Consider the following 12,638-nt stretch of genomic DNA (forward strand, 5'->3'; position numbering starts at 1 on the left):
TCCGGGGATGATGCTGGGGGCGGGGGCAGCTTGTGGAGACACATGAGAGATGTGCCAGCAGCTGGTTGCTTCTGGGAGCAGCATGGGGCCACGGCGTGCAGGCAGCGTGCCTGAGTCTTGCTGTGCCACTGGACTTGTAATGGCCCAGAGATTGCAATCGACTTTGCAGAGGCTCCAGGATCAACCAGTGATCTTGATCGATGGGTTGGTGATCACTGAATTGTATATAATTATGGATTTATTTTTGCGGGGCCCCCCTTAGCCCGAGGCCCTGTGCTGTAGCCTCTGCGTTAATCCGGCCCTGGTGACAGTGGATGGATCACTTGATGATTACCTGTTCTGTTCATTCCCTCTGGGACACCTGGTATTGGCCGCTGTCGGAAGACAGGATACTGGGCTAAATGGACCTTTGGTCTGACCCAGTATGGCTGTTCTTATGTATACCTTTGTCCTTTAAAGTAGCCTCCATATTAGAGTATGCTACTTTCAAACTCTCATTGTGAGTTTGCCTTTAGATTTGACATATTTTACATCTAACTTCACTATGAAAAAAGTATTGTTCAATGGACGACTCAGTAATGGGTATTTGGTGCTTTAAAACAGCAGTGCTGACACTTCTAATTGAACACAGATGTGTGTCTATTAATGATATCCTATGGAAATAGATCCACTAATTGAAACACATTAAGGAAAACAAAACTTTCTTTGATCAAAGTGAATTACCATGCTGTGACCTTGATTTACGGTGTCTCAGGGTTGTTGACAGATATGAATTTTATTGATGGCGTTTAATGATGTTATCTATTTTGTTCCCTTGCAGCTTATAATTGTGAATATTACAACCAAGGTATGTAGTATTTATGTAAAGATAAATATTTCTCTATTGGATGCATCCTCATCTCTCAAAATAGCTTGATGAGCACATTTATCATTATAATCCACACTGTTTCTTGCCGTACCATACGACCCTCTATATGCTAGAAGGAAGCTTATTTTGAAACAATAGTTTAAGTATGGTTACCCTCTCAATTAGTTTTGTGCAGGATTTAGTTGCTGTTATGCCCAGGGCTTGGGCATGATTTTTTAAAACAAATTTTAAAAATATTTTTCAAACCTTGCTTTCTCTAGTATAGCCAAGATCTATATGTATGTAGGAGGCCAAATTCTTCCCAAGTCAGTATGGCTTGATATTTCTCTGGTTAGTGGAAGTTAATGGTTTTTCAATATTTCTGTTCCATGAACGTGTAAGATGTCTTGAACTATGCACCAGCAGCTCAGCTAGTTAGCAAACTGACACCTGCAGGACTTCCAAGGGTACTGAGACAATGGTTACATGGATACAGGCCTCACAGTGATTAGCTAAACCACTTGTGTCTGTCATCTGGGATGTAACTTAAGACATCCTGCTGTAAAAACACAGCCCTCCACCATCTAAGCAAAGAAAAATCTCGGTTAGCTGTAGTGGTCCTAGAGGTTGTCTTCTTTCTGGGCCTCTAGGCCCTCCACTTGGATTGCATAGTAACAAACTCTTGAGTACATTAGACATTCTCAACCCTTAGAAGGCAGCAGACACATGTTAGCCAGAAATATTGCATGTCCTTTTCAATATTTGCCCTTCCATGCTAATATCATGATGTAATTGTACTGCTCTCTTGTAATCTGATCCCTTATTCTGAGGCAGGCTTTTTCCCTGTCTGACCAGCCTGGACTAGAGGCAGACTGTAACATTTCACTGGAAACAAGTGTGTGTGTGTGTGTGTGTGTGCACCTTTGCCTTGTGTAGTTGCCATGGTCTTTTAATCAGAAAAGTGTTAGTCAGGCTGAGTTCAAAGTAGCTTTTGCCTATATAATATTTGCAAGGGCTCACACCAGATTTATAGATGAACCTAAAAATCTTCCCCTCCTCTACACCTTAATCCATTACGAAAGATATCTAACAATATTTTCTCTCTACATGTCCCATCTATTTCATGGGACTTCTCCCATATGAAAGCCATGAAAACTTTTTTGACGTAAACAGACGAGCATATTAGTAAGCCCTGGTCTACACACAGCCCCGGGGTCGAACTAGGGTACGCGAATTCAGCTACGTGAATAACGTAGCTGAATTCGAACTACCCTAGTTCGAATGACTTACCCGTCCAGACGCCGCGGAAGCGAACTCCGCGGCTCCAAGGTCGACTCCGCCAACTCCTCCTGCCGCGGTGGAGTACCGGAGTCGACCGCGGCGCTTCCGGAGTTCGAACTATCGCGTCTAGATCAGACGCGATAGTTCGAACTCCGAGAAGTCGAACTCGCCGCGTCGACCCGCGCGGTAAGTATAAACGTACCCTTAGTCTCTAAGATGCCACAAGGACTCCTCATTGTTTTTGCATACTATTAAGGGATTCAAACTACTGACACATTAGTGTACAAGCTGTGTGGTTTGATGTTGTTATATATACTTATTACCATTTTAACCTTCACCGCAGTGAACTGCCTTTGTAGACAGTGAAATTATAATTGTTTCTTACAAAATGAATAGTATCACTATATATTGCATCTCTAATGATACTGTATTAAAATGAATCTAAAAAGATAATTGATTCAGTGTGAATTATAGCAAAACTGGAGATCTGAGCTTGTTAAAAGCTTTCTGAATAGTTGGGGCTTATCAGTTTACTTCATATTAATATTAATAGGATAACAGATATTTTCTGTGAAAATATCATAGTCTTGGTACTTTCAAGAATGGCTGCTTAAAATTACAGAAATATTCATAACAAACTTCACCTTCATGACTTCATCTCTTAGAACTGCATGGCATGCTTCTTGGATCCTGGAACCAAGACATAACACAAAAATTGAAATCTTGGCTAGGTCCAATGGTATCAGTGCATCATGTGTGTCATTACCCAGAATACCATCTGGACTGTTGAACAGCTGAGTCACCTCAACTCTCCAACCAGAGATGCCTTTTACACTGCTTCACTGTGAGAGCAACCACTCTTGGTCTGCTCATACACAGCCTCCAGCATGTAAATTACTCCCAGTTATATTGTATGAGTGCTAGAGCCAGCCAATCTGCAGAGCAACACCAGCAAATTCCCAGTCTTGGATTTCCCCACCAAAATGTGTGTCTTGTACTGCCCAGCCCTCTCTTGGACAACACAAGTTCATATGAAGTCTGTCATTTTATTACTAGAAAATGATATGCACAAATCCTGTTATCTCCAGTGGAGTTTCCCAAAGACACAGGTGTAGGTAAAATAATAAAACAAGTTTATTAAATACACAAAGATAGATTTTAAGTGTTTAGAGGTAATGAGACATAAAAGTCAGAATTGGTTACAAGAGAACAAAAGTAAACACACAGTGACTCACTGAGGGGAGTGGGCAGCTCCTGTTTTGGCAGCAGGACCCAGCAGGGTCCATCCCCTAGAGGGGCCCATGGAACGCAGTGCCAACCGGAGCTCCTCACCTACCCTCCCCCTGGACAGGGCCTCTTGCTTCCACAGGCTTCAAGGGTTTAAAATACGCAGGAGTGTGGCCAGGCCAGGGCAGCAGCGCGGAGAGCACTCAGGGTGTCTCCAGTGGTCAGTGAGGGGAGGAGGCGAAGAGCAGCAGGCTGCTGCCAGGGCAGGGTGAAGCTGTGAGTTTGCCAGCTCTGTCTTTTCAAGCAATTATGCACTTGCAGGTTTCCAGGCCAGGCTCAGTTAGTGCCTCTCATGGAGGCTTCTCTGCACTGGTTCCTTGCCCAGTCGCTGCTGCTCCCCCATAAGCTCCACGCAGACCTGCACCCAGCTATAATGTCTGGCAGTCACAGCCTGTTCCACATGTGGGTCCGCACACAGTTCCTGTCTCCAGCTTCTTGCCAGCTCCCTGCTTGCCATGCAGCTGCTGCTCTGGCAGCTTCTCTGGTTTGCCATGCGACTGCCACTCGCCGCACAGAGCCCAGCCATCACCTGTGTCAGAACCTTCTTCTTACCTGACCAGGGGAAAGGGATATGCAGTAGGGAAGGGGGTTAGTGGGAGTCGTAGTGCCCTCCTTAGCAGATCCATCACACTAGATTATGGCTAGAGCCTTTGTGTTCTTCACAAACATGAAATAACACAAAATAAAATGAAAAATAACACATAAAACAAGAACACTCACCTGGCAGCAGCTGCTCCTATCCCATGGGTAGGGCCCTACTAAGTTCACAGCTGTGAAAAAATGCGTCATGGATCGTGATATCTGGTCTTTTGTGTCCTTTTACCCTAATAAGGTAAAAGTATACAAAAGTGCGCAGCTTTTCTCAAACTGGGGGTTCCAACCCAAAAGGAGATCACGAGGCTATTGTAGGAGGGTCATAATATTGCCACACTTACTTTTGTGCTGCTGCCAGCAGCACTTCTTTCAGAGCTGGGTACCTGGCTAGCAGCTGCTGCTCTCTGGCCACCCAGCTCTGAAGGCAGTGCAGAAGTAAGGCTTGCAATACCATGACCCTCCTACAATAGCCTTGTGACCCCCTTTTTGGGTCAGGACCCCCAGTTTGAGAAACACCGAGTCTTAAGGGCTTTACATGTTTATATTTTGCCATTTTAAAATACATATTCATGGTTGTTACAACACCTTGAAATTTAAGATTTAAATATATGAAACCGTGAAATTCAAGATTTAAAAAATGCTGTGACCGTGACATTTACAAAAATGGACTTTGAATTTGGTAGGGCCCTACCCATGGGGATGGGCCTGGCTCCTTGTCCTGCAAACTGATGCACACAATCTCAGAACAGTTCAGGTTTGGCCTGGCTGCCCTTCCCTTCTGATGGAGGGAGGTACACAGGCCAAGTCTGAGTGAGTGATGCTGTTACCTGTTACTACTTTTTGGCCTGAGTGGCTAGCCAAAAATTCAGGGTCTTGCAGGCTATTCCAGTTATGAGGAGAAATTGATGATGCAGTCTGGTACCTTTGAGACAATCATCTGTGTGTAAATATGACACCTTCAGTTCACCACCAAGAGTGGGGATATATAGAGGAGGAAATTTCATGAAGAACAAATCTGGGTTACTTACTAGTGAGGGTAGTTATTGAATATATCCATACTTGTCTTTCTTGCATCTCGTGGCGTCTGACAAAGTGGGTATTCACCCACAAAAGCTTATGCTCCAATACTTCTGTTAGTCTATAAGGTACCGCAGGACTCTTTGTCGCTTTTTACTTGTTTAGAGTGTTTGTATTCTGGACAGGGAGTGAACTGGGGCAAGGGACTGTTGTACCTCTTGCATGAGGTATATCTAAACTGCAGCTGGGAACATGCTTCCAAGATCAAGTAGACAGACACATGCTAGCTCTGCTGAAAACAGTGGTGTTGCTGGGGGCACACAGCACAGGCTCGCTGTCTGAGTACAAACCCATCCAGTCCCCAGGTACATGGCCAGCTAGCTCAAGCTGACACTTGTGCTATGCCCAACTATGCTGCTATTTTTAGTGTGCTAGCTATATCTATTTACTTGCACTGGAAAGCACACTCCCAGCTGCAAGGTAGACATACCAGTCTTAGATGCTGCCTTGGCCCGAGATTACATTGAGGCACATGGCCCCATTCTAAGTGAACTGCTTTTAATGGTTCCTGGGTTTTCTTTGTGAACAATTCCAAGTGTGGGGAAATAATTGATGGCAATATATGCCCCCAATCATTGGTGGTAAGTAGCTGAGGTTTTGCTTTTTGATATAAGTAAATCAATAGATTTTTTTCCTTTTGATTTTGTTTGTTTGGTGTTTGTTTCACTAGGCCTTGGAGAAGGACCATATATTTTGGCAAGTTATGGACAGAATGATACTGTTATAGGAGCTAACATTACCAGCAGAAAGCTATTTCCTTTGCCTAGAATCAGTACATACGAAAATGTGGGATTTAGTTTTATGATAACTCCCGGCCTTTTCAAAGATAAAGACTTATGTAAGTATACTCAATATTACAGTAATGACAAAGACTAGTTTTAGAACTACACCTCTACTCCGATATAATGCGACCATATATAACATGAATTCGGATATAACGCGGTAAAGCAGTGCTCTGGGGGGCAGGGCTGCACACTCCGGTGGATCAAAGCAAGTTTGATATAACACAGTTTCACCTATAACGCGGTAAGATTTTTTGGCTCCTGAGGACAGCATAATATCAAGGTAGAGGTGTATATATATCAGTTTCTCTGTTACTTATTTCTAAGTGTATTAGTTATCTAAAGTATGCTACAGTGATTTTTTTTTCAGTTTGTCCTTCATGGAATGGAACAAATGAGAATGGATTAGCCAGTTGCAAAACTGATTTTTCCTTACAGTTTCAAGAAGAAATGTAGTGCATTTAAAATACACTCTTGGAAAAATTTACTTAAGGCTTTAATGCTAAATTTTGCAAGAATATATTTTAGAAATGCAGCAAGGTCCAAATGAGTGTTTTTGTGAGGGAAATTTAAGTATCTTGTGCAACTAGAAATAGAATTGGTTTGCATGGGTGAATATGAAACATTAGATATTAAAAATGTTTACCAAAAGTGTTTGTGTAATAAACCAACCACTTATGCTACACTTCTTAATATATATCTTCTTCCTATTTGTTTGTTCACACTGTGTAAATAATTTTTAACGCTTTCTCTTTCATTCAAACAGTGACCTATGTAACCAAAAATGTTTATATATAAAAATATTTTTCCTTCTTTCAATCCCTTATATATCCTGCACCAGTGAATTCAGTGGGAGATTTGCCATTGACATCAGTGGATGCAGGGCTCCCATCTATCACAGTTTGTGAAACCAGTATCTCCAAAAGGGTCGTCTCTGTCCTGAGATTTCAAATCATGTTTAAGAGAAATTGAGATATATTGGCAAGGGAGAAAATAAGTTTTTGGATGACATTTGAAAATAAATGGAAAGGTAATGAAGTAGAAGGATGAATGAAGTCTAATGAAATTCTCCAGCAGATATAAAATAGTACAGGTAAAATATTGAGGTGACTGAAAGCTGAATTAAATCCATGTAATATATGGACATTTTTCAAATTACTGTTAGGGATGAGATGATAATTGGATGAAGTATGGAAGTTGCATATTTTTACCCATGTTATTTGAACCAAGCCTTTTTTGAGCTTCTCAAATGTTCAGAGAAGTGATTTCTTCACTTTTGATCTGTCCAGGACCAGAACAAGAAGTGATTAAATACAACTTTCCTGATGGCACTTCTGGCTGTGACTGGATGTCTCAGGAGAGAAGACTTTGTTCTCACAAAATGTGTACCCTGATTTTTGCAGCCAAAAGAAGTTTGGACAAACTATGCTTACATAACTAGAGCTGGTGGGAAATTTTCCGGTAAAACTAAAAAAATGCCAATTCAGTATAGGGTGACCAGATGAGAGACATGAAATATCGGGATGCGGGGGGTAGGGGAATCGCCAGCGGAGCAAAAAAAAAAAAAATGGCCGCCAGAGCATAGGAAAAATTGGTGGGGGCTGAGCACCCACCAGCAGCTCCCTGCCCTGCCCCCCACCACACCAGCTCACCTCCGCCTCCCCTGAGCAGGCTGCCACATCCTGCTTCTCCCCACTCCCTCCCAGCACTTGTGCTGCCATACAGCTGATTCGCACAAGCCTGGGAGGGAGGAGGGAGGAAGGAGGAATGTGGCGTGCTTGGGGAAGAGGCGGGGCCAGGGTGGGGATTTGGGGAGGGATCCAATGGGGCAGGGAGGGGGCAGAGTTGGGGCGGGGCCGGGGCTGAGTTGAAGGCAAGAGCCCCCTCTGCCTATGCACTGGAGTCAGGACGTGGGACAAACAAGTAAATATTGGGACAGTCCCAATAAAATCGGGACATCTGGTCACCCTAATTCGGTAGAGTGAAGGGTTTAGCTGAATATAGCACAGATTTGATGAAATTTGTGTCAAAACGCAGCAGAGCACCAGGACTGTCTGTCTCTCTGCCTCTCCCCTAGCTCCAGGGATGGGCAGGCTCTCAGACTTGGTAGCTAGGTGGAGGGAGGCAGAGTGACCAGGCTCTCAGACTTTCTGGCAGCTGGCTAGAAGGCTCTTGTCCTGGAGGGCAGAAAAATACTGTTTAGGTTTTCCCAAATGAAATTTGTCTTGAAATCCCATTTTGTGAAAACTTGCATGTTTTTTAATGTCTCATCTCACTTTAGGACAAAACTTTTTCTCAAAAAGGAATTTCCCTTTTTCAGTCAGCTCTATATCTAGCTGAATTTTCAGATTTTTATATGAACTGAATTATGGGTCAGCATTGCTATTTTCTACAGAAAAAATGGGAGAATTTTTGTGACGAGCAATAGTTTTGACATAAACTACTTAATAGCTAATGTGTAGTCCATAGCCTCTGGTTTTCTGGTGTGATAGCCTACTCCTGATTGCTTTGTATTTTGTTTGTGACAGCTCTGTCGCTTGTTTCCCTTGAGTCTGCTGAAAGACCAAACTACTTCCTGTGTGTCCATGACAATGAAACTGTTACTTTGGAACAGTGGGCAGCAAGTTCTTCATTTCGTAGAAGAGCTACATTCTTTCACCACCAAGGTCTCTGGATTCCAGATTATAGCGCATTTGAACTTCACAACAAGAAAGGCTTTTTCATTGTATTGACAGCTTCTGGCATTAAAGTGTCAAAATATGATGATTCAGAAGAATTCAAACGTACAAGTAGCTTTAGCATTGAAGGTAAGTTGTACATAATCCCAAAGGATACTGTACAATTCTGTTCTAGTTGTCTTAAGAGGGGTACACATGAGTGCATCATCTTCATCAATAGTAGCAAATATTTGTATTGATTTCCCCTATTTGTTTTTGTGTTCTCCTCTGTGTCCAGATGTTATTGATTTCCTGTTTTTGAGGTCATGAATATTGCCTTGACAGCATAATTCACAGTCAAATTGATATTTTTTTAAATAGGGCTGTTGATTAATCACAGTTAACTCGTGATTAGCTCAAAAAAATTAATCACAATTAATCCCACTGTTAAACAATAGAATCCCATTTGAAATTTATTAAATATTTGTGGATGTTTTTCTACATTTTCAAATATATTGACTTTAGTTATAACACAGAATACAAAGTGTTTAGTGCTCACTTTATATTATTATTTTTATTACAAATATTTGCATTGTAAAATGATAAACAAAGAAATAGCATTTTTCAGTTCACCTTGTACAAGTACTGTAGTGCAATCTCTTTATCGTGAAAGTGCAATTTACAAATGTAGATTTTTTTTGTTACATAACTGCACTCAAAAACAAAATAATGTAAAACTTTAGAGCCTACAAGTCGACTCAGTCCTACTTCTTGTTCAGCCAATAGCTAAGACATACACGTTTGTTTACATTTAGAGCAGATAATACTGCCCGCTTCTTATTTACAGTGTCATCAGAAAGTGAGAACAGGCATTCACATGGCACTTTTGCAGCTGACATTGCAAGGTATTTACATGCCAGATATGCAAAACATTCATATGCCCCCTTCATGCTTTGGCCACCATTCCAGAGGACATGCTTCCATGCTGATGATGCGTGTTAAAAAAAATAATGCATTAATTTAATTTGTGACTGAACTCCTTGGGGGGAGAAATGTATGCACCCTGCTCTGTTTTACCCGCATCATGCCATATATTTCATGTTACATCAGTCTTGGATGATGACCCAGCACATGTTGTTCATTTTAAGAACACTTTCGCTGTAGATTTCACTAAACACAAAGAAGGCACTAATGTGAGATTTCTAAAGATAGCTACAGCACTCGACCCAAGATTTAAGAATCTAAAGTGCCTTCCAAAATCTGAGAGGGACAAGGTGTGCAGCATGATTTCAGATGTGTTAAGAGTAACACTCCAATGTAGAAACTACAGAACCCAAATCACAAAAAAAGAAAATTAATCTTCTATTGGTGGCATTTGACTCAGATGATGAAAATGAACATGGATTGGTCCGCACTGTTTTGAATCATTATTGAGCAGAACCTGTCATCAGCATGGATGCATGTCCTCTGGAGTAGTGGCTGAAGTATGAAGGGACATTCGAATGTTTAGCATATCTGTTATGTAAATAACTTGCGCCGGCTACAACAGTGCCATGCGAACACCTGTTCTCACTTGTAGGTGACATTGTAAACAAGAAGTGGGCAGAATTATCTCCTGCAAATGTAAACAAACTTGTTTGTCTGAGCGATTGGCTGAATAAGAAGTAGGATTGAGTGGACTTGTAGGCTCTAAAGTTTTACATTGTTTTATTTTTGAATGCAGTTATTTTTTGTACATAATTCTACATTTGTAAGTTCAACTTTCATGATAAAGAGATTGCACTACAGTACTTGCAATAGGTGAATTGAAAAATACTATTTCTTTTGGGGTTTTTTACAGTGTAAATATTTGTAATAAAAATATATAAAGCGAGCACTGTGCATTTTGTATTCTGTGTTGTAATTGAAATCAATATATTTTAAAATATAGAAAACTTCCAAAAATATTTAAATAAATGGTATTTTATTGTTTAACAGCATGATTAATCGTGCAATTAATCATGATTAATTTTTTTAATCGCTTGACAGCCCTATTGTTTTTATTTGGAAATGAATTTGGTGTGTTATAACAAGCAGACAAAAGTTCATATATTGTTTAGTGAGCTATAGGTATTTTTTCTGTTTGCTGGGTGAGGCAGTAGTGTTGTTCCTGAAATCAACAGCACATTTGAGTATATGTTCTTTTTCCTTTAATACTCCAATATTTTTTAATTTTCTAGGAGTCCTTGGTTTAAATACTCATAAAAACACTGTTATTCGTTTGGAAGTTTTGGGGAGTCTGTACTTCATTTCTACAATCAACTTGCTATTACTGTAATATACATCATAGAAAAGTCTATCAATCTATAAATACCATGCTTTCCTTCTTTCTCAGATCTCCATGCGTCAGTGCCTTATAGGAGGATGTGTGAATGGCGATATGAACCTTGTGCTAGCCCCTGTTTTAAAACATGTAGTGATCCTGAAGGAGTAGCATGTAAATTTCTTCCACCGTAAGTCCAAATAAACTATATATCTCCAATATAATATGATTATATAGAATGTATACGCTATCATTTTTAATAATATATTATAATATATACTAATTTTTACCAACAAAAAAATCGCTTCAATGGAGTTATAACAGGGTTGAATTGGCTTCTTGTGTCTTGTAAAATCAAGTGTGCACTTGCCCATTAGATGATTTTACATGATATATGTTTATGTTTATCTGGTGGGTAATGGTCCATCAGCATGAATGTGGAATGATTCCTTGTCAATCTCCTACTGGCTGCATCAGGATTTCAGAAGTGTGTGTGTATGTGTGTGTGTGTGTGATTGAGCTAATGAAGGGGTCTCAGGATTCTCTGTGTGGCAGGGTCAAAAAAAAGGAACCTTAAAAACTGTCATTTTGTCAAACTGAACTAAGATATTGTAGATTTGTGATTTTTCTAATGTGATTTTTTTGGGGGTTTTATTAAAGGGTTGAAGGATGCTTACCATATTGTCCTAAAAATATGATCCTTGATGAGGTGACACTTAAATGTGTTTATCCAGAAGACTGTAAGTACTTTCTGCAGTTACCAGTAAAGTTTTTTTATTATATAATTTATTTAGTGCTCATGATCAGAGTGATAGGTTGGACCCCCCCGCCCAGTCCGGGATGCCACCTGATGTACTGGGGTTTCACTGAGCCTCTCCTGCTCCACCAGCCTGGATTCCCTCTCCCTATTTTGCTGAATTAGGCTATCCTGCCTTTTGCAGCACACACACAGAGTTAGGGCCACACCCAGCTGCAGACACAGACTGAAGTCCGCTCTGTGTGAGAGGACTCCCCCAGCACTAATGTGCACACCCATTTTGGGAGATAAGCCCAAAATAATACTGTCTTGCACTGTATAGAAAGATCCGCACAGCGCAAGCTCGTAAAAATTCACCCTCTCCCTCAATGTGGAGAGAGATGTGTACAGCTTCTTGCCCTCCCAGATATGAATTGCACAAACTGGGTTATGTTATAAACAAGAAATAAGTTTATTAACTACAGAAGTTAAATTTTAAGTGGTTATAAGGGATAGCAAACAGATTAAAGCAGATTACCTTAGTAAATAAACAAAAACCGCAAACTGAGCTTAACACACCAGATAGGTAAGATATTAATTAGCATATTTTCACTCTGAGTGACAACCAGGCTGTCAGATTCTTAAGACACAAGTTGCCTTGGCTTTCCCAGGTTTTCATACACAGGCTAAAAATCCTTCTAGCCTGGGACCATCATTTCCCACAGTTCAGTCTTTGTTCATCAGGTGTTTCCAGGTGTGGTGTTGTTGGGAGAGTGAGATCTCCCACAATGTCATTTTCCCCCTTTTATATCTTCTCCCCACTTGCTGGAAGCTCTTTTGCTGTGACAAACATTTCCCACCGTGTAGAGCTATCTCTGAGAGGTTTCTGTTGTACACAGTTCCTGGGGTAATCCTGGTGCTTGTGTGCATTTCCTCAATAAGCCATTAACATTGTTTGGCCTGTTTACTGTCATACCTGAAAGGCTGCTTGTGGGTGTTTTCAACCTCAGGACATGTTTCAGCAACACATACATAGCCTAACTTCACAAATGACAATAGCACGTACAATCCTATG

The 12,638-nt window shown here is 40.8% G+C and overlaps 1 protein-coding gene across 1 annotated transcript in view; it reads left to right on the forward strand.

The window, feature by feature from the left end:
- Positions 1-12,638, forward strand: part of OTOGL (otogelin like) — a 133,362-nt gene that overhangs the window by 69,377 nt on the left and 51,347 nt on the right. Inside the window, exons 31-35 of the mRNA XM_045032935.1 lie at positions 821-847; positions 5,757-5,924; positions 8,397-8,675; positions 10,900-11,017; positions 11,488-11,567. Of these exons, the coding sequence (XP_044888870.1) occupies positions 821-847; positions 5,757-5,924; positions 8,397-8,675; positions 10,900-11,017; positions 11,488-11,567 (672 nt within the window). The remainder of the gene's footprint in view (positions 1-820; positions 848-5,756; positions 5,925-8,396; positions 8,676-10,899; positions 11,018-11,487; positions 11,568-12,638) is intronic.

The sequence above is a fragment of the Mauremys mutica genome, chromosome 1 (assembly GCF_020497125.1).
Source record: "Mauremys mutica isolate MM-2020 ecotype Southern chromosome 1, ASM2049712v1, whole genome shotgun sequence".
Taxonomy (NCBI): Eukaryota; Metazoa; Chordata; order Testudines; family Geoemydidae; genus Mauremys; species Mauremys mutica.